This window comes from Erpetoichthys calabaricus, chromosome 2 (genome assembly GCF_900747795.2).
Source record: "Erpetoichthys calabaricus chromosome 2, fErpCal1.3, whole genome shotgun sequence".
NCBI classification, from domain to species: Eukaryota; Metazoa; Chordata; class Cladistia; order Polypteriformes; family Polypteridae; genus Erpetoichthys; species Erpetoichthys calabaricus.
This window is the reverse complement of record NC_041395.2, coordinates 61,931,202-61,958,053: the sequence shown is the minus strand read 5'-3', so window position 1 is coordinate 61,958,053 and position 26,852 is coordinate 61,931,202. Positions and strand designations below refer to the sequence as shown.

The 26,852-nt window shown below is 38.2% G+C and overlaps 1 protein-coding gene across 1 annotated transcript in view; it reads left to right on the top strand.

The window, feature by feature from the left end:
- Positions 1-26,852, top strand: part of LOC114645928 (protein kinase C-binding protein NELL1-like) — a 1,522,815-nt gene that overhangs the window by 962,283 nt on the left and 533,680 nt on the right. The window contains exon 14 of the mRNA XM_028793848.2: positions 26,588-26,710. Coding sequence (XP_028649681.1) covers positions 26,588-26,710 — 123 coding nt within the window. The remainder of the gene's footprint in view (positions 1-26,587; positions 26,711-26,852) is intronic.

Below are 26,852 nucleotides of genomic sequence, written 5' to 3'. Positions count from 1 at the left end.
CTGAGAGAATCAAAGTAAGTCTAATTTTATGCAGGGAAGGAATTTAGTAGTTTTTTAGTTGTTATTTCATATTGTAAAGCTACTGTGCAACCTAATAATAATTTCTTTACATTTTAGCTATTTCTCATGTCAGGAAAGGATGAATTCCTTGTCGCCTACTAATATTAAATTTTTTAAAGGCTACAGAATTTTTAATTGATTATCACACAATGTTATTTTACAGAGAATAAAATACCTTGTACTTTTGTTTTTTCTCAGTCTTCACTGGTTCTGGCCTGGGTACTGGGGTGGCAAAGTGGTTAATGCTGCTGCTGTCTAGCACGAAGTGTTCACATTTACATCCGGGGCCCAGTGCTGTGGCATTTCTGTAATTGAATATGTAGTTTTTTTAAAAAAGGGATGAATGCATTATGATTGTTTCAATTGTTTTGGGCTCATGAATTGAATTTCCCTATTGTATAGATTCTATTTTTAAGATCATAATTATTCTGTGTCTAATACATTTCTAGAAGATTTCTAGCTTGAATACAACTCATAAGCAGAATGGGTATACAACAGAAAAACAGCCATGCATGTTAGAGCTAAAATAAATAGGTTTGTTAAAATAATTAGGTCATTAAATAAATCCTAGTTAACTGAGTTAAAAGCATGGGTGATGTCTGGCACATCTTAGATCCAGGAAGGGCAATATTTTGATCATTTATGCAAATAGCCCGAAATATTTTGCTTTTTTGATTGAGTTTTCTTTACATTTATCAAGAGGTCAGTACATTAATGATTTTATTTATCTGACTCCATGAAGGACACACAGATTATTGATATGTTAGTGAGGTGATAGCATGTTCTAACCCGCTTAGTCTAGACAAGGTTGCTGGGAGTGCTGGAGCCTACCCTGACTAACACAGGGTGCAAGGCAGAAACAAGGCCTGGACAGGACACCATTCCATTGCAGGGCACTCACTCACTCACACCCACACCCCAACCACACATTAGGGCCAGTTCCCCTAACCCGCATGTTGTTGGACAGCAAAAGGAAACTGGAGCACCCGAAGGAAACCCATGCAAACTCCATCGAAGCACCGCCCTGCCCTGAGCGACACGAACTCCAGCTACACTACTGCTGAAGGGGCCGCAGTGGCTTCAGGTTTTTGTTCCAACCCAATTGCTTCATGAAAAATTATTCATTAGTGATGAATTTATTGAACTTACTGGTAGAGTGACACTCTTCTCCTTCATTTTAGCAGCCTGCTTGTTAAGATTTTGAACCCATAATTGCTTATTTTAGTCTTAAACAGATGTATTCTTTCTTTGAACTGCTGCTTATTAGTAATAAGATGCAAATGACAAAGGAACCAGCAGTTCTACACCTGGCTTGTCTCCATTTCCACCCATGTGTATTTATGACTTACTATTTGGTTTAATTAAGTACTCAAAAAGAAACTGAAGAGAAAGTGAAAAACTGAAAATTACTCATCTGTTTTAGGCTTCAAATCACTTGGATGATACATGTATCATTATAAAGGAAAAGAAAAATCTATGATTTAAAAAAAAGCAATGAAATTTGTGAATTTCCCCTTGGGGATTAATAAAGTACATATCTATCTATCTATCTATCTATCTATCTATCTATCTATCTATCTATCTATCTATCTATCTATCTATCTATCTATCTATCTATCTATCTATCTATCTATCTATCTATCTATCTATCTATCTATCTATTATTTGTGAAGTTTGGCTTCTAATTAAGCAACAGGGTTAGAACAAAAACCTGCAGCTACGGCGGCTATCCAGGATCGGAGTTTGCCACCCCTAATTTCTATTATTTCAAGCAAAGAGGACAAAGCATTGTGCTTCCTAATCACCTTAATTAATATCAGACATTTATTTTTGAAAGATGGACTGGAAAACTTTGCTTGCTTGATTGGCCAGTCCAAAAGGAGCTACAGTGACTATTTGGAAGAACCAACTGCTATTTTTGTCTGTTTTTAAATTCTTGCTTTCACACTTAAAATGCATTTTGAAAAAGTGGGTACATAATTTTAACACTTTATAATAGTCACAGATACATTATGATCTGCAGATGAGATTCAATATGTACATATTTGTAAACTATTCTTAACATGTTATCTTTTCAATTTATAAATAATGTTTCTTGCTTGTATATTTTGTTGCATAGCCATGAAATTAATTGTGGAGCAAGTCTTGAGTCCTAATCTTCATGAATTGTAACTTACTTACATTTTCAGATCAGCAATGAAAAATCAGCAATAAAAGTCAGCAATGTAGCAAAAAATAATACAAATAAAGCAAAAGGCAGATAAATTGCTACAACACATTACAGACAAGCCAAAAAAGCTGAGTGACATCTTCTCCAATTACAGGTTGTATCGCAATGAATTTTGGCATTTAAAGATCTTATTAAACAAAAACTGTGGTCATTGTCCAAAAACAGGGCAAAATGAGAATTGTAGTTTTAAAAATTACAAAGCTTGAAACTCTCAAATTTACAATATTTTATTAGTACTCATTTCTGAGAAAACACAACTTTTGTTTTGTTCTCACGTCATCCTTAGCTGGGTTCCTTTTAGACCGCATCTGGGGTACTGCATGTGGTTTTGATCTCCGGGCTACAAAAAAGACACAACAGCACTAGAAAAAGTCCAGAGAAGAGGTCTGAGTTTTGAGAAATACTGAAGGAGTTGAACCTTTTCAGTTTAAGTTAGAAGAGATTAAGAGGTGATATGATTGAAGATTTAAAATTTTTAAATGATTTATAGTAGTACAGCAAATTGAGACTTTTACTTTAAAATGAGTACACCAAGAGCACAGGGGTAGATCTGAAAACTGGTTAAGGGTAAATTTTACACAAACGTTAGGGTGTTTTTCTTCACACGGAGAGCCATAGATACTTGGTATAAGTTACCAAGTACTGTGGTAGACAGTAGAACTCAAGGGACATTCAAAACTTCACTTGATGTAATTTAAGAGGAATTAATTGAATAGGATTGGCAAGTTTTGTTGGATTCAATGGCCGTTTCTTGTTAAAGGTTTTTTGAATGTTCTAATGATATATTTTCCAAATTCAGATAGCAGAATACATGTCCACATGAGATGGGCAACACAACGGTCAAACTAGGCAGCTAATGTTAAAGATGAGTTTGCAAAAAAAAAAAAGAGAAAAAAAATATATTTTGTTAGTGGTTCTCAAGTTTAGTCCTATCAGTACCTATGGCTTCAGTTTTCTATTCCAACAAACTTCTGCTTTTAATTGAGCTCCTACCCCACTGTTGCTGCCCCATTTCTGTGTTTTAGCATCTATCTAAAAAGAACAAAATAATGTACTTTTTTAATTTGAACATAAAGATATTTCATCATTAAAATCATGATTTCAATTCCCTTTTTCAAAGTATTGATTTATGCCATTAATTAACACGCTAGGGTTTATGAATCTGAAATACAGTTGGTGGGGCCTTTTAGCACTCAATGTTATATACCACGGCTCTACTCTGCTCTTTGTTAAATGTAATTATTAGGACACAAATACAGAACAAACTCCATAGAAAAAAATTAAACTGGTCTGGGTTATTTAACATTAACACTTTGAACCCCGTCTTCCCTAGCTTTTTGCCAATATGACCCAAGCCTCCCTAGCAACACTTCAACAATTCTGAAAACTAAATGTTTTGATTTATAAAAGTAAAACTTTATTATATGATGGTAGTGTGATGATAAGCCACAAAGTTATAGCAACTGGTTGATATTATAAAACAAGCTGTATCACTTATAGTTTCACAGTTTTTATCATTTTGTACCATCTATTGTATAGACCTAATACCAAAACTGCACCTTTAAGTGTTTGTGGCACTGAAAACTGTTCAGATGTATAAGAGCACTTGACATGATTTTCACCGTCTTCCGATCAATTGCCCTGTGTCTCCCTTTAACCCAGGGCTCCCGCTTCTGCCGTCAAGCACCGAAAAACACAAGGGAGCAGTGCGACATGCTCCAGGGACAGTGGCAGTGAGGAGTTTGATTGGGGTGGTACACCTGCCATATTGTAACGCAGGTGTACTAAGGTAGCTCAAGAAGACCAGAAGCTTCCCATAGAGCGGAAGGGCAAAAGCTCAGTTTGCCTGCTTGTCCTTCTCTGCGCACACTAAGCACACTGTTTAAGTTCCGGCCATGCTAAAGAGCAGCTGAAATCCTTTCTGTTTCCGTCTGGAAATCTATGAGAAAAAATAAAACTGACCTGCAGCTGAAAAAGCAGCAGCCTAACTTGCATAAGTAGCGCAACATCATAACAAGACAGCAGTTAATTATCTGCATAGTCTAATATAGAAAAGACTGGTTTTCTGACCAGTTAAGTTATGAGGGCACAGAGGTGTAACGGCTCTTTGGGAATATGTCTCTATGACAGCAGAATGCAAGATTCAGAGAGCAGAGTAACATGACAGTAGTAAAGTGTAACAGATATATTTAGGTCCTTATTCATGCCAGCAGAGTTATGATGGTAGATATGTGAGAAATTGTTAGATTAGATTAGATTAGATTATATTAGATTAGATTAGATCAGATTAGATTAGATTAGATAAACTTTATTAATCCCATTGTGAAATTCAAATGCATACTTCAGCAGAAACATAAAAAACAAGAATACTCATAGGACAGGTAATACAGCTAATCAAGCCATCGATAAATAAATATAAATAACAAATTAATGAGTACATTGGGTCGAAGAATTGAATTGCCTAATTGTAGTGGGCAGAAAGACCAACAGATGCGCTTCTTAGCACACCTTAGTGGAATGAGCCTTTGGCTAAAAGTGCTCCTTTTCTCCTGGAGGGGATGGAGAGGATTTTTCATGATGGCATACAATTTTACCATCATCCACTTTTCCATAATATCCTCAAGTGTGTCCAGGGTGTGCAGTGATGGAGCAAGCTTTCCTGGAAAGTTAGTTCATGGAATTGTGCTTATTTTGTGCTTACGTTGCTTCCCAAGGACACTGCAGCATAGAACACCACATTGGATGCTGGACTGGTAGAACATTTCCAGCAGCTTGCTGCACACATCAAAAGACCACAATCTCAGTAGCATGCATAGTCTGCTCTGCATCACTGTGTTGTCAGACCAGTCCAGTTTGTTGTTTATGTGAACCCCAAGTACTTGTAGCTCTGTGTCACTTCCATGTCCTCCCCCTGAATGGTGATTGGTCTCATAGGCTTTTTGGTCCAGCACCAGTTCTTTTATTTTGCTAATGTATTTTCTTGTACATACCACTAAGTGGCTGGCCCAAAAATTGGCCTGCCAAGTTCAAAGAGTTAAAAGCAAAAAAGCATGCAGTACCAAACCCTAATAGTCCTTTGCACTGGAATGAAAAGGAGTTACCTGTTAGTAGAGCTGCCAAGGGATTGTCTCTCATATTTGACTTTGTGTTAGAAATGAGTGCCTGCCTAGATGAGCTAGCTCATATAAAATATATCTGAGTGGAGAAAAAGGAATGAAAACAAAGAACAAAATATGTGCTGAATGCACATTAAATGGCATTGTGGAAAAGTTCAAAAGCAAGGAATTAAAGTGAAAATGAAAAGTCTGCCATCCCTTTATAAACCTTGGCTTTTGTTAATGTAAAGGTTGAAATCAATACAAATAATTTCAGAAAGTCTGTCACCTTTAATAAAGTTTTTAACCAACACTATTAACGTTCATTTTTAGGAAACAGAAACATTCATAGTATTAAAAAACATTATTTTTGTGTGTCAATGATAAATAAAGAGGTAATCTGCTCTGATTAATCATCTAGTAAATTCAATTTTAAAAATAAAATACTCTCTCCCTTGTACTGAGCTGATTACTATTGACTTTGAAGACTAATTAGACCTGGTATGAGAAAAATGATCAGTCAATATTATATGGAAAAAGGAGGAACCTTCATCAAAAAAATATAACCTCTTTCCAGCAGCAACAGAGAGCACAACAGAGACGTACGTGCTGGGCTCATTGTCATAATTCCTTGAAGGTTTATTAGGTGGCATTCTGCAAATGTTACTTCAAATGTGCACACCAAGTGATATATACAACATGTAATTGCACTGCCAAGAGCTAGTTTTAAATTAAGTCTTTTAGTCTGAGGTCATACAAGGCCAAAACCAAACAAGGCTTATTAAAACAAGATCAAGAAAATGACTAAATTTCAAAAACAATCCCATCCACTGATGCGAAGAGTTGTGATTTCAGTCAGACAATGTGTGATTTGATTTGTGAGGAGGCTTAAGGAATTAGCAGTGCAGACTGAATTGTGCATCTGTTGTAGTAATTGGAGAGCATGCTGAATTTTAATCAGAAGAGAATTTTTTTTAATTGGCCTTGCATTATATGATCATCATAAAATAAAAATACAATTGAGCATAATTTTCCTTTGTCTCCAATTTTTTTAAGATGTGCACATTAGATGTGAGTAAGAAAGTAGGTCAGCCTGCTCATACCCTGGTTATACATTTAAGTTTCTCTATGGACTGCATTAGCAATGTGAGTGGAAACCAGGCACACTGGGATTTTCCATCGTATTTAGGAGCAATCACTATTCAAAAACTGGGGAGTAATCAAAATACAGCATTTACTGTAACTCTTTATATAATAATAGTTTATTTCTAGTTTCTGAAATTCATTCTAAATAATGATGAGGTCATTTTAAGTGTCACTGATCACAAAATGATGTAAACATTTAAATATAAAATAAAAAAATCACTTAATTCAGGTCAGAATAATAATTGGTAGGACATTACAGAATTACAACCTGGACACAGTTCAGATCTGCTGTTAAATGATGCTTCAGTACATTTTTTCACATTCACAAGCAGACTTTTTATACACTCCAAGGGAAGGTCAAAGCGGGCTGAAGCCTACTCCAGCCACACTGGTGGATGTGAGTAGAAAACCTCTGTGGCTACAGGGACAACAGGAATACTGCATGGACAACATTGGATCATAGGATTTGAATACAGGATGCTAGAGCTGTGATAAAGTAGTGCTACTGTGCTGTCCCGACTCAAATCAGAAAGATCCAAAACAAAACAAAAGGGGGCATCAAAGTGCAAATAAGTTACTGTGGCATGAAAATGAATACAGGAGCCAAAGGTTCAAGGAATACTTCCTTGATATTAGTGATATTGTTTTATATGTTACTTACTTCTTATAGTTTGTAGTGATGGGAGAGAAAAACGTTTAATCTCAAGTTTTCATACAGAATGTAGATAGCAAAGTAAAGTATAAATTATGGGTTTATGATTACCAAGCATGACAACAATAAACAATATCAAAAACGTTCATGAAAAAATCTCACAGTTTCTGTGTGATATAAACTATATTATGAAGTAATTCATCTGAATAACATCCCACGCATATGCATTTTTACTAAAATATTGTTAAATAAATGAACTTTGGAAAATGCTCTCATAAACAAAAATGGAATGCACTCAGACAGAAATGTGCTTTTGAAGTGTAAACCCGTTGTTATTCATGTCCACAAATGGAGCGCTTCATGATACTTTCTCTCATGTGAAGCTGCATGAGAGAATCGACCTTCTGCTTGTTGAAGCAGCTCATCTATACACACATATTCGAGTCCTGATAATGTTTTCACTTGTTTTTCTTTAACATTTAATCTTTAGCTTTCAGCAAATGCCCTTTGTTGATATCACGCAAAGTACAATGCTATCCAAACGTACTTGGTTGTGTTTCACACCAATGAGTGAAGAGAGGAGGCGGGTCTTCAATTTAAATGCTTGGGTGCATCTGAGTGTGTTCCCTTTTTGTTCACTAGAGCATTTTGCATAAGTGGCTTATTTACCAATATTTAATTAAAAATAAATGTTGTAATAAGAACAGACAAATAAAACTAAATGACAGAGACACCAAATAGTGATCCCTGTATACATATTTTAAAGATGAACAAAAAAAACATTTTGCAACAATCCGACCAGACTGGGGAAAGATGGTGCTGGTGCCTGTTATGACGTCGGTGAAGAGGAAGGGGAGGTTCAGGCATCCGAAATCCAGATGTAACATCATACATCGTCGGCCCTTAATTCTCCGAATGTTTAATTGCAAGTTAACAAACCCTGAATTTTTCCCGCAAGAATGCGTGTATGACAATGTGTTTGGGATATTATGAGTATACAATGGATGACTTGACATGTGGATTATGTGACACAAATAACTTGAGGTTTTTTTTCATGGACTTTTTGATATTGCTTGCTGTTGTCCAGTGTTGGTCACCTTTGTCCCATATTAGGTCAGAAAGTTCTGTATTTCAGTTCTACTTGAAAATATAACTAACATACGGAAAAGCTAAGTGTAGTGTGACCATAACAATAATCACTGCTGAAACCTTAGCAGCAGTAATCATTACTTCATTGGTGCTACTTTCATCAGTAGTTCTGAGCCTCTCCTCTGGAGTGAGGGGCACAATTATTCATTCCAAATAATTCTTACTTTTAACTGGACTTAACATCTACATGAAACATGTTGATAGTTTCCCATGTATATTTTATTGTTGTTAATCTAGAAATTTTCAACTTTGTTATTTTTTTGTTTGGATTCCTACAATTAGATGCATTAGATTTTTTTATCTTGTTTTTAAATTTTTCTTCACTTATAAATATGGTATTTTATTTTAATTATTCTGAAATGTTTTGATTATTTAAATTGTTGCTTGCTAATAAGCACACAGGTGGATTCAGCAGTGAAACAATTGTTCCTCCAAAGGTTCCTGTCTATTTATAGCAATCTCTTTTTAAAGATGACATGCTTTAGGTTCAATTAAGGGAACAAACTGCAATGAAAGAATAAATTAAAAAGAATAAATGCAAACAACCCAAACATGTAAGTTATACACTACAGTGTCTTTCAGATTGAAGAATGGATTTAGGTAAAAGCAGCAAGGGTTCATTGATAGTGTAGCTATTTGGAGTAAAAGCCTTTAACCATAATGACTACCAGAAATGAGCTTGAGAATTAATGACATTCAAGGTACAAATTCGAACATAAGAATATAAGAAATTGATCAAATGAGAGGAGACCATTCATACATTATTTTTAATAAATCAATTTTGGAAAAGAATTCCTCGTTCAGGGTTGTGTTGGGGCAGCTTATCTTGGCTGTTCCAGTTTCATAGAAAGAGCCAGCCTTATAGAGGTGACAAGTGCATTGCAGTTCAAACTCACATATGTGTCCTTATTTATTCAGTTACCAGTTAACCTAACATACATATATTAAGGATGTAAGAGGAGAGCTAAAATACCCAAAAGGAAGATATACTAACTCAACACAAGCAGTGAATTGGACAGGATTTGAATTTAAGCTTTTGCAGCTATTAGTGAGTAATGGTAATGACTACATTAATGTGCCACCTCTAAGATCCAAGAATTTTAAAATGCAATTGAGTTTGTGTAGGGTTTATTCCTCTAAGAGAAATGACATAATCAACATTTGCTCACACATTTATTCATTTATTACATACAGTTTTTGTTTGTTGTTACTATCCTTCCAGAGAGACATTAAGCTTTAATCCCACATCCAGTCAAAAATATTGCAACCACTATGTCATACATTAAAATTCAGAAGTCTGGAATCACGCAGTACTTTTCTTAATTTTGATTGAAATTGATACTTTTTTAACCATGGTACGATTACAATAATTTAAGTATGAATAACACTGCAAAAGACTAGTACTTCATGAAATGACTGATTTCGAATTTATTAATCATGTGTTCCACTTTCAGCTGCCATTACTCCAATGTATTATTGGAACATATTTGATAAATAATGAACTCTATTAAAACACATAAATAATGTAAAGAAGGAACAGTCAATCTTTATATTATCAACAGTAACTCACAAACTATGGAAAATATAAATAAACTAAATATGTAAAAAAAATATATTTTATTATCAACAGCAACTTTCAAAACTCTATATATGTACATAGATCAAACGAAAAATGTAAAGAAGTTACTTTATTACCAACAGTAAATTTCAAAGCTCTGAAAATTTAAAATTTTATTATTTCTTCAGTCACAAATAAATCAAAGAATTCCATAGGACTAGAACAGGAAGAATTGTTCTGTCCAGCAGTATCAAGGTATTCAGAATCCATTTGTAGCTTCTAATTACTGTCTAGAAGTTCACCAGCATGGGGTGGGTCAGTCAGTACCACAGAATCAGCATGGCAAGACTGAGATCCAGTGTCTGTCATTGTCGTTGTCAGCATCCATTATCAGGGGATCGTGGGCCTCAGCCGCCTCACTTTCTAAATAACCACCAGAGCCTACAGTTTGCACATCATCCAACTGATTGTCAGTATCACAATCTTTGATATTACATTCAAAATATTAATCTTTTGATAAATGTAGCCTTTTCCAAACTTCAACACTGTTAAACCTTTTTTGTAACACTGTCTGTTTATATCAATATTTCCCGTATGCTGATACCCACCCCAAAAAAATTCTATGGCTAATCACTAGATGCATGGTAGTAGGTAACTAAGACATTGCAGCAGAGATCACAGACACTCTAGCTGAGCCTGTAAGAGGCTATAAACGGAGATATGACCGTTCTTGTATATCGCACATCAACTAGCTCAAAGACTTAACTTATACCTCATGTTGGAAGTGTTAATTAGTCATGTTTAAATGCTAATTGATTATTAAGGTAGCCTTTGTAAAATCATTAGCGCAGCTGAAATGTGTTACTCCATTCAATAAATCAAGTAAATTATGTTTCCTTTGGTTGCAAGGTACTGCAAATCCCAAATTTAATTCTGGGTTCCAGATTAGCCAAAGAAAAACACTGTCCTCAAGGAACGTTTTAGTTTACTGATGTTTTGTGAAGAATATAGATAGCAAAGAAACTGAAGATTTCGTACAAAGCCGTCCACTGCTGTCTTGAGAGAAGAAGGCAAACTGAATCGAAGCTCAATAGATGAATTGGAAGGCCCAGATGCATAACTACCCAAGAGAAAAAAAGAAACCAGAGTCTGCAGTTTGAGGAACAAACACCTTTCAGGTCCTCAGTAGGCTTCTTCCTCAAATACATGCCAAATACCAGTGCCATCTGCAACAGTGCAAAGATGACTCAGGATGCTGGAAAGAAAAAGCTATATCTGAAATTTGCAAATTAAAAAAAAAGGTTAAAATGGAAAAATGAAATCACTTAGAAATCCACTATCAAATGTCTATGTTCTTTTGTCAGTTTTAACTTTTTCTTTTTGCTTTATGGAGTCCCATTAAGGTTGTGATTGATATCAGTAAATTTCTTTCCTCCATTTCATTCCTAATAATCAGGGAGCCTCTGTTCCCTAGCACTCTTTATAGTGATTACTATCACAAATTGCAGCACAATGCTATTAATAGTATTAAAAGTAAATAATGTGTGCAGGATCTCAGTAAACCCAAAATAAAAATATAGTGCTTAGTATAAATATGTTAATTGCAATAACTTGGTTTAATAAAAAAAAAGAAATAAAATTAATTAATATATTGTTAGCTATTATTTTATATTATAACATGGTATATAAAATGGTATCGTATATGATTTAAACAAGAAAAAAGTTCACGAAAAATGCTTCAGCTCAAGCATGTCGATTTTTTCTTTCTCCCTTGTACTTTTAACACATCATTGAGTCATGGCTAATGCTGGAATATAGGTCATAGTGGCCTACTTAAGAACAATTTCTGTTGTTTGATGCATTAGGCTAATGAAAGCTCTATATCTTGTGAAACATTTCCTGATGGTGGGTGTTGAGGTGGGGAGGTTGTGGTGTTAGATCGTAATGAGTTTTACTGCTTAAATTATTGGCAGTGGAAACATATATGACATTCCACCATAGTTATTAGTGTCCATTCAGATTTGTAAAATCAAAATTAACTATAATATAAATATCCTAAAACATTTTTTTGTGAGAAGCCACTTCACAAAATACTCCAGACAAAATAAGAAAATGCAGCCCTAGCATTACACTGCTAAAGCAGTTGTTTTACCTCATATAATGTCAAAAGAGATATCATCATCATAAAAGTATGATTATTAAACAGAGCATTTGATTAGAATTGTAATCACCATATAGCACACATAAATTCTTATCAGGCTCATGTGCACGTTACCTCAGTGACACCCTGAAAGCCATCTGGAGAACCATAGTGGCTACAGGTTTTCATTACAGCCTTTCTGTTGCTTCTGCCGTTAATTGAATGCCTTTCTGAATTAGATTAATTTTCCCTCGTCTGATTCCACAGTGTAAAATTTTACATTGCTTTGTTTCATTATTTTTATTTCAGATAAGCAATTCAGCATACTCTGAGTTTCATATAAAAGAACAAAAGAAAGTGACAGCAGGCTTTAGAGAGAGAGAGAGAGTAAGCAAACACCATATATCTGTTTGGTGAGCTGTGTGAAGAATACTTTAAAGCAATGAATGTATCTGACATCTTTGCAAAGATGCAAGGCAGACATTTGAGACATGGCAGCACTCTAATTGACCTACCCGCAGGACACACAAAGTTAAGAAGGTTATTGCTCGAATAGTATTTCTTCTTGACATAGCATATCATCATACATATAGAAATTACAGTTCAAACAGAATCTATGAAGAGATACAAGTGGACCTTAAAAGATTAATCTGTTGGGAACAAAGTGCAACTACTGTAAATGGCAGAATGTAATCAAAATGCACTGACAACAATTTTAAAGACACTATTGATCTAGAAGACAGGGATGGACTGCCTGCCAAATGGGATAAATGGACCATTGGCTACTTGTAAGACCCATATAATGAAAGGATAGGTGTAGACCACTTATCAGGCTGTATACTCCTCCAGTGCCCTAGACTGCAGCCTCCCTTTGTTGGAAGACCCATGTACCATCAGCTATCGTCCCATATGGGTGCCCACCAGAGAGCGATGCCAGGTATCTTTATTTTGGATGACTTTACCTGACCTAGAAGAGTGCCCTCTATGCAGTATTGTGCCACTGGAAGTACTCCTGGGTCTGGCATATTTCACTTCAATCAAACAGTTGGAGTCGCATGTGGAGGAAAGACAAAGCTCACTGGGAGATCTGGAGGAAGAGAGAAGAAAAGAAGGGAAAATAACAGAAAAGAAAAAAAACTGTATTGTGTGTTCTGGATTCCAGAAGAAGAAGCCTATGCAAGTATTTTGTAAACATAAAAAGTAATTTGAACCCGAGACTGTGTCTCTGCAGTTGTGTCTTAGGTTTAGAGCTCTATGATGATCCTGATGGCCATGACACATTTTGTTCCTGAATTTAGGAATACAACCAATGTGATCTTTTGCTAACATATATCCTTCCAGTTCTGAGTTCAACAGTAGACTTAATATAATTCCTGTGTGGAAGTGTTCCTAGAAACATTTAACCTCTGTGGTTAAAAATGCGTTCCAGAAGCCCTGTGACTGTCAAGAACCACACTCTCCCAAAAATGCAGGGGCCACTTCGTATATTATCAATCTTGCCCTTAAGGGCCCATAGCATCCCTCTTACAGTGGTAGCCCAGTTACACTAGTAAGGAAACATACTTTGCCAATACCACAGCAGCCTCCTCCATATCTTCATTTTTTTTGCTCTCTTTGTATTTTGTTTTGTCAGCTTGTTTCTTTCGGGTCATGATTTTAGTTTTATTTTTGCCAATTGTTTTGGAATTGTGCATATTCGTCTCTCTTTTGTTAATTTTGGTAATCGCTCAATGAATATAGCTGATGTATATAGCTAATTATGTTTTCTTATTTATTGTTTAGGTCTGGAGCAAGTCTTTAATTATTTAATTGTCCTCAGGCACTGTCATTAGTCTTTATGGAAGTAACTGCAGGTTATTTAAAGCACTGCTTGCCAATGCATAGCAAGTTTGTGTTGTGTTCTCCCATTTTCCTTTACTTTCTACATTCCATTTATTCTTCATATGCTCATTTTGTTTAGGATTTTCTGGCTTACTAAATTGTTTGCCTTCTTTGAAGATTCTAAGTTGCCTTTTGTAGACCTTTTCATCTTTTCTTTCTGCACTTATTTAGTTCTTTGTTTTCTTCTTTGGTATGTTTTGTGAATTTTGTTTTTTCAAATTTTGAAACTTTGTACTTTTCTTGTTTTGAATTTTTTTGTAATTTTGCCTTTTGGACTTTTACATTTTTTAATTTATTTCTTTTTCTGTCTTTCTACTCTGTGTTAAACTTTCAATTTAATTAATACATTTTACTATACTATATACATTAATACACTTATTGATATCTTTTTTTCAACATATTCTCTGTCCATGGGCCTCATGTATAACACCTTGTGTAGAATTCATGCTAAAACATGGTGTACGGACAAAACTAGAACTGTCTGTCTGCACAAAAATATTCAGATGCATAAAACTTGGTGTAAGCAAAGTTCTACAAACTTTCCCTTTATGAATTCCTATTAACATGTATTTTAACACACATGCAAGTACCTATAGCCCCACCCTGACTCCTCCCAGAATTTAGCATATTTAAATATTGTGAAAGATGCCCCGGACACAGACAGGCACTGAGACAGCCAGATGTCAGAACCAAACACGTTTTATTCCTCAACACAATACCACAGTGCACAATTAGCCACAATGCTCACACTCCTTTCATCATCTCTGCCGCCTCTACTCCACTCCTCGCAAGCTCCGTCCTCTTCCACCCGACTCCAGCTCCCCGAATGGAGTGAGGTGGCCCCTTTTATGGCACACCTGGATGTGCTCCAGGTGCTCCTTGATGATCTTCCAGCAGCACTTCCCCATGTGGCGGAAGTGCTGCAGTCCATGGCTCGAGAACCATCCAGGCACTCTAATGGAATCCAGGGGGGCTGCCCTCTTACACCCAGGGGAATATATTGCCCCTTTCCCAGTCCTTCCTTCTTCCAGGCGTCCCGGTGGGGCAAGGTCCCCGGTCATCTGCCACAATATGCACATCAATATAAATAGCCCCTTCCATTCAGTGTTTTGGTAAAACACAATGGCAAAAGCACGTGCAAAACAGAAGAATTTCAGCTAATGTAAAATGGAGGTCCTGCTCCATGAAGTGAAGGCAAGAAAAAAGGTACTATTTGGTGGCTTAAGCAGTGGCATGAGCAACGAAAGAAAACCGATGTAGTAGTACATTGTGGTGGAGGCACTCAAAGGTTCAAGTTGAGAAAGTTGCACAGTGTCTAAAATAAAAAAAGAAGTGGTCAGATATCAAAGTGGACATGAAAAGGCGAGTCACAGCCTACCATATGAGTATCAGCACCATTAGAGGAGGTAGTGGAAATCCTGGGGTTCTCACTTTTTGAGCAGCAAGCTGTTGCAATTATTGGCAAGACAATTATAACCGGAATTTTACTACTTCCTAAGCCTGAGAGTGGGTTGTTGAGCGGGATAAGAAGCCATATCTTCATTGGATCACCTAAGCAATCGTACTATATGGTTACATCATACAGATAACTTTTTAACAATTTTGACCAAAGGGGTAATATTAAATGTCTTATCTTACCAAGAAACTAGCCATCACAAGCAACATCATTTTCAAGTTTGTTCCCAACTGTAATCAGAATATAAGTTTAATATGTCACTGTGTTCTGTGCAGATGTTTTAAATCTGCTTTTCTTTTCTTCTCACATGTACAACTAACACAAAGCCAGATTTAGTACAGGGGCCCAGCTTTTAGAACTGCTAGGCAAGCATTTTAAGACCAGACAAGGTAAGGACAACCACAAAATGGGCATTGTACTATTTCTGTGATCTTCATTTCCTTGTTTGGAATGGCATGATTTGCCTAAGTGGGAGCCTGCACATGGGGAAAGAGTATAAAGCCTTGGAACATTGCCCGGCACACCTTTAAAGCCGACAGATGGATGGGAGATAACGTCATCCGATTCTGAAAATCCTTCCAGCACAGCGACGAAAATGGCAGACTCTATACATCGTGTTCCCACTACCCAAAAGGTCTTGTCATGGCTTCCTCGTCTGTTACGCAACATAAACCGTTATTAAAGGAAGCTAAGTTATTTGTCATATGTGATTTTTTTACCGCCGTATCACTGAGGGAGGGGTATCACCTTTTAAAATCATATCTATATAGATTTGGGTTATGTAACACGCCGCAATTACAAAAGAACTTATTCCAACAAGTGAGCTAACGCCCCCTGCTGGATACACCAACACCACTGTTTCTCAAAATGAATGAATCATATTTTGAGCCAGGCCATTTCACCACTACATTAATGAGGTGCATTTTTGCATTACAGATAATTTGCACATTAATAGAGAGGAAGTGCTTTCTGTTTACATAAACAAACTCATTCTCTCAAGGCGCACTTCTAGCAATGTGTGTGCAGTTGACCACTGCGATTACGTTTGACGTAGCTGTTAATTGTGCTTTGATGTTTGCCTGTTCAACCACAGTCTAAGGAAATCTTATATATCTGGATGACAAGTGGATAATACTATCCCATACAGCTGGCATTGCGTGACTCAGTGATGACTGAAAAATATCTGATTGGTTAAGAAGTTCACGATGAAATGTGAACGTGGAAATGGGTGTACACAACATTTTTGTGCATACACACCATTTGTGCATGAGGCTCCATGTGTGGCAATCACAATACAGTCCAACCTAGTCCCATTCGTTTTTACCTGATTTATCATAAGCACATATTATTCAGGTATATATCATATTTTCAGATGTATGTCGCAAAATACATACATGGAACTTCTCAACAATATATTAATTCCCATAGTCATTGAAGCCATTCAGAAAATTACAGTAGAACTAAATGTTATTATTATACAGGTGTTTAGTACTTTACAAGTAGAATTGCATTAAACATAATACATACAGGGCGGCACAATGGCGCAGTTTTAGCGCTGCTGCCTCGCAGTAAGGAGACCTGGGTTCGCTTCCTGGGTCCTCCCTGCGTGGAGTTTGCATGTTCTCCCCGTGTCTGCGTGGGTTTCCTCCAGGTACTCCGGTTTCCTCCCACAGTCCAAAGACATGCAGGTTAGGTGCATTGGCGATCCTAAATTGGCCCTAGTGTGTGGATGTGTGTGTGCCCTGCGGTGGGCTGGCGCCCTCCCCGGGATTTGTTCCTGCCTTGCACCCTGTGTTGGCTGGGATTGGCTCCAGCAGACCCCCGTGACCCTGTGTTAGGATATAGCGGGTTGGATAATGACTGAATGACTAATGAATAATGCATACACTATGAGATCCTCCAGGGCGTAGAGTTTCCGGTAAGAGTTTGGTAGTCTTGGCAACAGCAGGTCCACCTCATGTAACAGCCAAACAAGGAAATCCTTAGGTCTCTGTTCTTTGTCCTCTGCTGTTCTGTATCTACATGCTTCCCCTTGGCCAAATAATTCATAGCTTTCGGATGGGTTATCATTTTTATGTGAATGATACTCAGATCTATTTCATTGTTAAAAGTGGTGGTTAATCTGAGTTTTCTCAGCTTTCAACTTGACTCTGTGATATTAAGAGCTGGATGGAGCATAATATATTTAAAATTAAACTGCAACAAAACAGAAGTTGGGCTAATTGTGCTAAAGCACATCTTAAGAAAATTAGCTTCTTTTCAGTCTCTCTTTGTAATGCTATCATCACTTCTTCTTCTTCTTCTTCTGTGAAGAATCTTGATGTCATTTCTGATTCTTCCCTTTCTTATTCATCCCACATAAATCACATTATGGAATTTTCTGCAAAATTTCCTGTGGTTGCTCTTTTTTGTCCATACTTTTATCACATCCAACATCAGCTACTGTAACTCCATACTGGTAAACAAACCTTCTAATCTTTTATTTTAGCTCCAATTGGTTCAAAACTCTCCTGCAGACACAGACTGGCAACAACAATTACGTAACACCCATCCTGCACCATCATTTCTGGCTGCCTGTGTCATATAGGACTGAACGAAAACTTTCACTACTAACCCTTAAAAGCTTTAAATAGCCTTGCACTGGTTAGCAGCCTCTTCCACTTCTGTCTGCCCACTAATGTCCACTGATGCTGGCAAACTCCTTGTGTCCCAGACTACTCTGTGCCAAGGCTTTGGAGTTACCTCCCTAAGTTAAAACACATTTACTCTAAAAGATGTGTAACTTATTCTGTCATTCTGACCCTTCTCGTAAAACATGAATGAAAAAATAAGAAACTAGGAAAATAACAACAGAGAATATCCTATGCCAGAAATATACAGTTGATAAGGAGTGGGGACACTTCAAATAAACAGAAAGCTGTGGTTGGCTACATCCTTGTACTAATTACTTTTTAAATGTAATCATGGCCTACTATATTCTGTTGGCTTGCAGGTATTTTCTGTTCCATTCATTAAACTTGTCGAGTGCATTATTGACCGATTCAAACATGTTTGTATTGTTTTAGCACGGAGAACATTTTAAAAGTATATTATTTTCATACTAAATGACAAACCATAGCCAGTTTAATTTCAATTGCACAACACCACTGACTACAACATTGAAAACAATTAAAATGAAAATGAATTAATAGAAGAAAAGGTTGTCATGGAGTGTCTTTGGCACATGCTGTTGTACTTGCTGTGATGCTTTCATATGACTAAACTGTGCTTTTTCAACATGTTGTGTTTCTCAAACAAAATAAACAAGTTAGAAGATGTTCACATGGCATAGCATTCTGGTACGTTCGAGGGCTGTGCAGGCCACAATGGCCTCAATGGGATGTGTTCAGCTAGCCAGTTCTAGAACCTCCTCAATCCATTTCAAGGTTGTGAAGGCCAAAGGCTTTCTCGTTAGAATTAGATAAAAAGTTGAAAACAGGGCTGAACAGGACCTAGTCCATCACAGGGACCACTTTCCCTCATACACACATAAACACAAACGCACCATATTGACACACAATGACAGTTTGTAATTACCAGTTAAAACTGCAAATATTAAGAATTAAGAGAAGTGAAAGACAAACTTTAACAGACTGATCATTGTGGATACCAGGTGATCATGGCACTCTGATGGTAAAGTATGTGGTGACTAGATTTTCGAAGTTGCAAAGTTGCACACTTGTGTAGTGTTTATGCCCAAACATAAAGCCTCATTTTTTAATGCCTCTTTTCATCATCAGAGAGGGATCTGGGCATGAAAAAAAAAAATATAAAGCACTTTCATAACTTGGGCAGCACGGTGGTGCAGTGGTAGCGCTGCTGCCTCGCAGTAAGGAGACCTGGATTCACTTCCTGGGTCCTCCCTGCGTGGAGTTTGCATGCTCTTCCCGTGTCTGCGTGGGTTTCCTCCCACAGCACAAAGACATGCAGGTTAGGTGCATTGGCGATCCTAAATTGTCCCTAGTGTGGGGGTGTGCGTGTGTGTGTCCTCTCCGGGATTTGTTCCTGCCTTGCACACTGTGTTGGCTGGGATTGGCACCAGCAGACCCCTGTGACCCTGTGTTAGGATATAGCGGGTTGGAAAATGACTGACTTTCATAAGTAAAGACATATGATTGCACACAGTGCTTGAAGTGGAAACAAATAAACGTCAGTATAATGTATGTTTTTGTGTGCTTCTTGGTCCTCCTCGCTATATTGTTCCTAATGTAAAATGAATAGACTCGACACACTTAAAAAGGTTTGGGGCATAAACCTTTATATATTATTCCTGGATGCAAAAGAGTCTTTTAAATACAGAGATGTTCTCTATACTGAGTCCAAAACAGAACTGTCGATGGTTTGTCAAGATGGTGGTTTTAAGGGATAGGACAGGAAGTGATGTAACTGATGTTCTTCATTAGTCAGAGTAGATGCCGGAAGTGATAATCTTCTAGGCGCCGGAACCGGAAGTGGCATTTTTCTGTTTGCCGGAACCAGAAGGAATGTCTTCTGTTCTAAATCAGACAGGTTTTCCCGCGGCTGGTCTGCAGAGATAACAGGAGAAAGTTTAGTGCACCCCGCCACCCCCTGGCCTGGCGTGGAATTACCTTTGCTTGGTCCATACAACGTCTTCCTAGTCACACGTGTGTGACACTAATCATTTGGGTTTCCCCCTAGGAGTGTGCTGCGTGCTGTTGTAAATGTGTTGTGATGACGTCTGGGGCGCTGAAAAACCTTATTAGATGGGTAGCCTGTTAAAACTGGGACATTTAGATACTCTTCAGTTATTTATGGGGATACATGATGTGGAACTGGGACTGTCTCTGCTGTCACTGGGACATTTGGTCCCCCTAGTAAATTATAGTGTTAGTGATATCATTGTAATCATTGTAATCTGGAGATGATGGAAGTATAGGGTTATTTTAGTGTAAAGTTTATACTGAGAAACATTTATTTACTCTGCATAATGGCTTACATGCCACAAGGTCCTTTATTGGAATATATAGATAATGTTTTGCTCTCCTTCCTTGCATGTCATACTTTTACAGTTTGAAATATCATTTGACTTACTGTACCAGCTAAAATTTAAAGCATTGGGAAGCACTGCTTCTCTTTAGCTTGTTCTGAAGCCTCACACACTCAGACAGCCACAGACAGCAACTTCCTACCCAAACACATAGTCTGCTGGTGTTTCATTAACTTGTATTGGGGGTCTGTTTGCAGTCAGTAGCAGCTATTAGAGGTGACAAACAGCAAAATATACAGGTTGGTGTTACTGTTGTCAAGATAAAATTAACACAGTAAACTAATTCATAGCTGAGATTAATAAGAATGTTCCTTTGTTTTAGGATGGACGAGTTTGCAAATTTACCAATGCTTTTCAATGGGGCATTTTAAAAACTATGTACAGCGTGATGTGTTTGAGATATCTCCAAGAAATTTGTGTTGACAAATTTCCTTAAAGAATGGGCATTTCAATATAGTTGATCCATGGGGGCCAAGTTGTTTCATGTGGACAGAAAAACAGACAGACATGGTCTATCACAATAGGTGCATAATGCATTACAGTAATCCCTCCTCCATCGTGGGGGTTGTGTTCCAGAGCCACCCGCGAAATAAGAAAATCCGCGAAGTAGAAACCATATGTTTATATGGTTATTTTTATATTGTCATGCTTGGGTCACAGATTTGCGCAGAAACACAGGAGTTTGTAGAGAGACAGGAACGTTATTCAAACACTGCAAACAAACATTTGTCTGTTTTTCAAAAGTTTAAACTGTGCTCCATGACAAGACAGAGATAACAGTTCCATCTCACAATTAAAAGAATGCAAACATATCTTCCTCTTCAAAGGAGTGCGCATCAGGAGCACAGAATGTCAGAAAGACAGAGGAAAGCAAACAAATCAATAGGGCTGTTTAGCTTTTAAGTATGCGAAGCACCCGCGGCACAAAGCTGTTGAAGGCGGCAGCTCACACCCCCTCCGTCAGGAGCAGACAAAGAGAGAGAGAGAGAGAGAAAAACAAACAAGCAAAAATCAATACGTGCCCTTCGAGCTTTTAAGTATGTGAAGCACCGTGCAGCATGTCGCTTCATGAAGCAGCTGCACAGAAGGTAGCAACGTGAAGATAATCTTTCAGCATTTTTAGACGAGCGTCCGTATCGTCTAGGTGTGCGAACAGCCCCCCCTGCTCAATCCCCGTCAGGATCAGAGAAAGTCAGCGCAAGAGAGAGAGAGAGAGAAAAGTAAGATGGGTTTCTTCTCAGCCATCTGCCAATAGCATCCCTTGTATGAAATCAACTGGGCAAACCAACTGAGGAAGCATGTACCAGAAATTAAAAGACCCATTGCTCGCAGAAATCCGCGAACCAGCAAAAAATCCGCGATATATATTTAAATATGCTTACATATAAAATCCACGATAGAGTGAAGCCGCGAAAGGCGAAGCGCGATATAGCGAGGGATCACTGTATATGCATTAGCACCTAAAAGAGTCAGTGACGATTTCCATCAAAGTACCTTTATGTAGTCATTTTTAAGACAAATAACAACACAAGGCCAAAATAGAAAAGTAAAAAAAATTCTGTGTCTTATTTGCGAGGGTAATTCCTCTATCCATCCATCCTCTTCTGCTTATCCGAGATCGGGTCGTGAGGGGAGCAGCTTGAGCAGAGATGCCCAGACTTCCCTCTCCCTGGCCACATCTATTAGCCCTTCCGGGGGAATTCCGAGATGTTCCCAGGCCAGCCGAGAAACATAGTCCCTCCAGGGTGCCCTGGGTTTTCCCCAGTGCCTCTTCCCAGTTAGACGTGCCCGGAACACCTCACCAGGGAGGCGTCCAGGAGGCATCCTAATCAGATGCCCGAGCTACCTCATCTGACTCCTCTCGATGCGGAGGAGCAGTGGCTTTACTCTGAGCTCCTCCCGGACTGAGCTTCTCACCCTATCTTTAAGGGAAAGCCCAGTCAACCTGTGGAGGAAACTCATTTCAGCCGCTTGTAGTCACGATCTCGTTCTTTCGGTCGCTACCCATAGCTCATGTCCATAGGTGAGAGTAGGAACGTAGATCGACTGGTAAATTGAGAGCTTTGCCACTGTTCCACGACTAGGACAAAAACCACATTGTTCCTCCTGAATCCAAAGTTCGACTATCTGACAGACCCTCCTTTTCAGGACCTCCGAATAGACTTTTCCAGGGAGGCTGAGGAGTGTGATCCCTCTGTAGTTGGAACACACCCTCCGGTCCCCCTTCTTAAAGAGGGGGACCACCACCCCGGTCTGCCAATCCAGAGGCACTGTCCCCGATGTACATGTGATGTTGCAGAGGCATGTCAGCCAAGACAGTCCTACAACATCCAGAGCCTTGAGGAACTCCGGGCGTATCTCATCCACCCCCGGGATGGGGGGCCCTGCCACCAAGGAGTTTTTTGATCACCTCAGTGACCTCAGTCCCAGAGATAGGAGAGCCCACCTCTGAGTCCCCAGGCTCTGCTTCCTCATTGGAAGGCATGTTAGTGGGATTGAGGAGGTCTTCGAAGTACTCCCCCGACCGACCCACAATATACCGAGTCAAGTTCAGCAGCACACCATCCCCACCATTTACAGTGTTGACAATGCACTGCTTCCCCCTCCTGAGACACTAAATGGCGGACCAGACTCTCCTCGAAGCCGTCCGGAAGTCGTTCTCCATGGCCTCCCCAAACTCCTCCCACTCCTGAGTTCCTGTAGGACTCCTTCTTCAACTTGACGGCATCGCAGGGTGATTCCTACTATTTTTTAAATCAAAGGAGAATATGTATGAAATTATAAATAGCCTTCTACGCAATAAATCAATAAAATTTTAACTGTGAAAAGATGTTAAAATGTTTTACAATTATACCTACCCAAGTAGTACTCTAGTGAGAGAACCATCCTTTGTAATCCATAGACAGCTTGCCAAATCTGATAATCTGACAGGTGAGGGCACATTCAGGCACTGTATGAGATGCTCAGCTATAAGAAAGTGATGCTGGCTTCTCTTGAGCAAGGTGATTGTGGAAAAGCCATGTTTGCATAGTTAGGTCGATGTAAACATTGTCAACAAAATCGGCAAATCTTTGGATGTTAATAAATTGGTGAGCTCAAAGATCAACATTTCCTAGTTTTTTAAGGTGTCTTAAACTGTGGATTTGTTTCAACTACTGTATAAATGTCATAATAGCCATGCCGATCATAGGCAGACACCTCTATGATTTTAATAGACATTGGATTTTGACAGTTATAATATTAAAGTCAACAAAATACCTTTGAAGGTTTTCGGCCAGTTTTCTCAAAAATGAACACAATGTTGACACATTATTTGTTGGCTTCCATGTCAAAAAGTGTTTCAAAAGGTAGCAGGCAAGAAGAAACTGCATTTCCGATTTTAATTGTGAACTTTGTGACATTAAACACTCATGCTTGGAGTGAACCATTTTCACTATTATACAGGCAGCATGTACAGTGCATCCAGAAAGTATTCACAGAGCATCACTTTTTCCACATTTTGTTATGTTACAGCCTTATTCCAAAATGGATTAAATTCATTTTTTCCTCAGAATTCTACACACAACACCCCATAATGACAATGTGAAAAAAGTTTACTTGAGGTTTTTATAAATTTACTAAAAATAAAAAAACTGAGAAATCACATGTACATAAGTATTCACATCCTTTGCTCAATACTTTGTCGATGCACCTTTGGCAGCAATTACAGCCTCAAGTCTTTTTGAATATGATGCCACAAGCTTGGCACACCTATCCTTGGCCAGTTTCGCCCATTCCTCTTTGCAGCACCTCTCAAGCTCCATCAGGTTGGATGGGAAGCGTCGGTGCACAGCCATTTTAAGATCTCTCCAGAGATGTGCAATCGGATTCAAGTCTGGGCTCTGGCTGGGCCACTCAAGGACATTCACAGAGTTATCCTGAAGCCACTCCTTTGATATCTTCGCTGTGTGCTTAGGGTCGTTGTCCTGCTGAAAGATGAACCGTCGCCCCAATCTGAGGTCAAGAGCACTCTGGAGCAGGTTTTCATCCAGGATGTCTCTGTACATTGCTGCAGTCATCTTTCCCTTTATCCTGACTAGTCTCCCAGTTCCTGCCACTGAAAAACATCCCCACAGCATGAAGCTGCCACCACCATGCTTCACTGTAGAGATGGTATTGGCCTGGTGATGAGCGGTGCCTTGTTTCCTCCAAACATGACGCCTGGCATTCACACCAAAGAGTTCAATCTTTGTCTCATCAGACCAGAGAATTTTCTTTCTCATGGTCTGAGAGTCCTTCAGGTGCCTTTTGGCAAACTCCAGGCAGGCTGCCATGTGCCTTTTACTAAGGAGTGGCTTCCATCTGGCCACTCTACCATACAGGCCTGATTGGTGGATTGCTGCAGAGATGGTTGTCCTTCTGGAAGGTTCTTCTCTCTCCACAGAGGACCTCTGGAGCTCTGACAGAGTGACCATCGGGTTCTTGGTCACCTCCCTGACTAAGGCCCTTCTCCCCCGATCGCTCAGTTTAGATGGTCGGCCAGCTCTAGGAAGAGTCCTGGTGGTTTCGAACTTCTTCCACTTATGGATGATGGAGGCCACTGTGCTCATTGGGACCTTCAAAGCAGCAGAAATTTTTCTGTAACCTTCTCCAGATTTGTGCCTTGAGACAATCCTGTCTCGGAGGTCTACAGACAATTCCTTTGACTTCATGCTTGGTTTGTGCTCTGACATGAACTGTCAACTGTGGGACCTTATATAGACAGGTGTGTGCCTTTCCAAATCATGTCCAATCAACTGAATTTACCACAGGTGGACTCCAATTAAGCTGCAGAAACATCTCAAGGATGATCAGGGGAAACAGGATGCACCTGAGCTCAATTGTACATGTACATGTGCTTTCTCAATTTTTTTATTTTTAATAAATTTGCAAAAATCTCAAGTAAACTTTTTTCACGTTGTCATTATGGGGTGTTGTGTGTAGAATTCTGAGGAAAAAAATGAATTTAATTCATTTTGGAATAAGACTGTAACATAACAAAATGTGGAAAAAGTGATGTGCTGTGAATACTTTCCAGATGAACTGTAAATGTGTTTCTGTCAGAAAATGGCGCTATTTTGCAGCTTTGCCACCTTATGCCCACTTTTATAAGTGGTTATTGAATATCCTGATGTTGTTTTAAAAATTATATATATTTCTTCTCTTCAAATACTATGAAATTACGTATTGGACCAGTCAAATTTGTCATGTCATTAGTCATGCCAGGGTTCAAGTGCTATTAAATAATGTTCTTAAAAAATAGAAAGTGAGTTATGGCTAAATCTTAAGTCTTGTTTATGCCATCTGCCAGACATTTCTCAATTTAATACATCTTAGTTAACAGCTGCTTATTTGTCAAAGACCTGTCTGTTTAAAATAATATTTGATTTCAAAATGAGATACAGTACTTGTGCCTTTGTCTCTTTTGCTTTTTTCTAAAAGAAAAACAACATCATTATAGGCACATTCTTTGCTGAAGATATTAATTACATTAACCTTCATTTCATATATTTTAGTTTGCAAAATGAATGAGGAATCCTTTAATAATGTGTTAAATTTGCTTGAGGGCTTAATAAAGCACATCTCCTCTGCTACACATTAATTAGGAAGGAATTCAATAGTCGCCTGTATTGTCTCCTGCATATTGATGAGAGGACATGTCAGATGGCGTGTTTCTTCTCCAGATGTATCCAAAAAGAGAGAGATAGAGAGAGGAGTTAAAGCCCTCATATAAGTTAAAGAGAAACTGCCTAATATTTGCCTTCTGTCTATTTATGATCATATAAATGTTTAAAGGTACAATCTTGTATTGTAATGTGAAACAATCTTCAGTATTACTCAATATAACGCAACAATCAAAAACACAATTAACAACTTTGTATTGACAATGGCATTGTTTAAACCAATTCATGTGCCCATTAACTTCCTGTTTTTAGCACTGGCTGTTTTTGTGAATGATTCTAACAACTGCTACATCAATCCTTTAATACTGCATTTTCTTTTGTCAATTATTTGTATAACTGTGTTATTTACTGTATATTTTAAACCATTTCTTATAAGCTCTAAAATATAAAAGAATTATAGAATATTTAAAATCTTCAATGAAACTTCTGACATGCGTAGCATTTTTGTTTGCTTGTTTTTCTCAAAAACAGAACATGATGAATGTGGAAGCGGACAGCACAGTTGTGATGAAAATGCTGTGTGCACCAATACAATAAGAGGGCATTCCTGCACTTGTAAACCAGGATATGTGGGCAATGGAACTCTCTGCCAGGGTGAGCACCAATACAAAGAATGGGAGTGAGGGTGTTTGTAAAGTCTGCTGATTAAAGTGATATTTTTCGTAACAATGTCATTGAAAGAATTGTATCTGGGGAAGCATCAGTATCTTTTTTTATCTTCTGCTGGCAGCTGGCT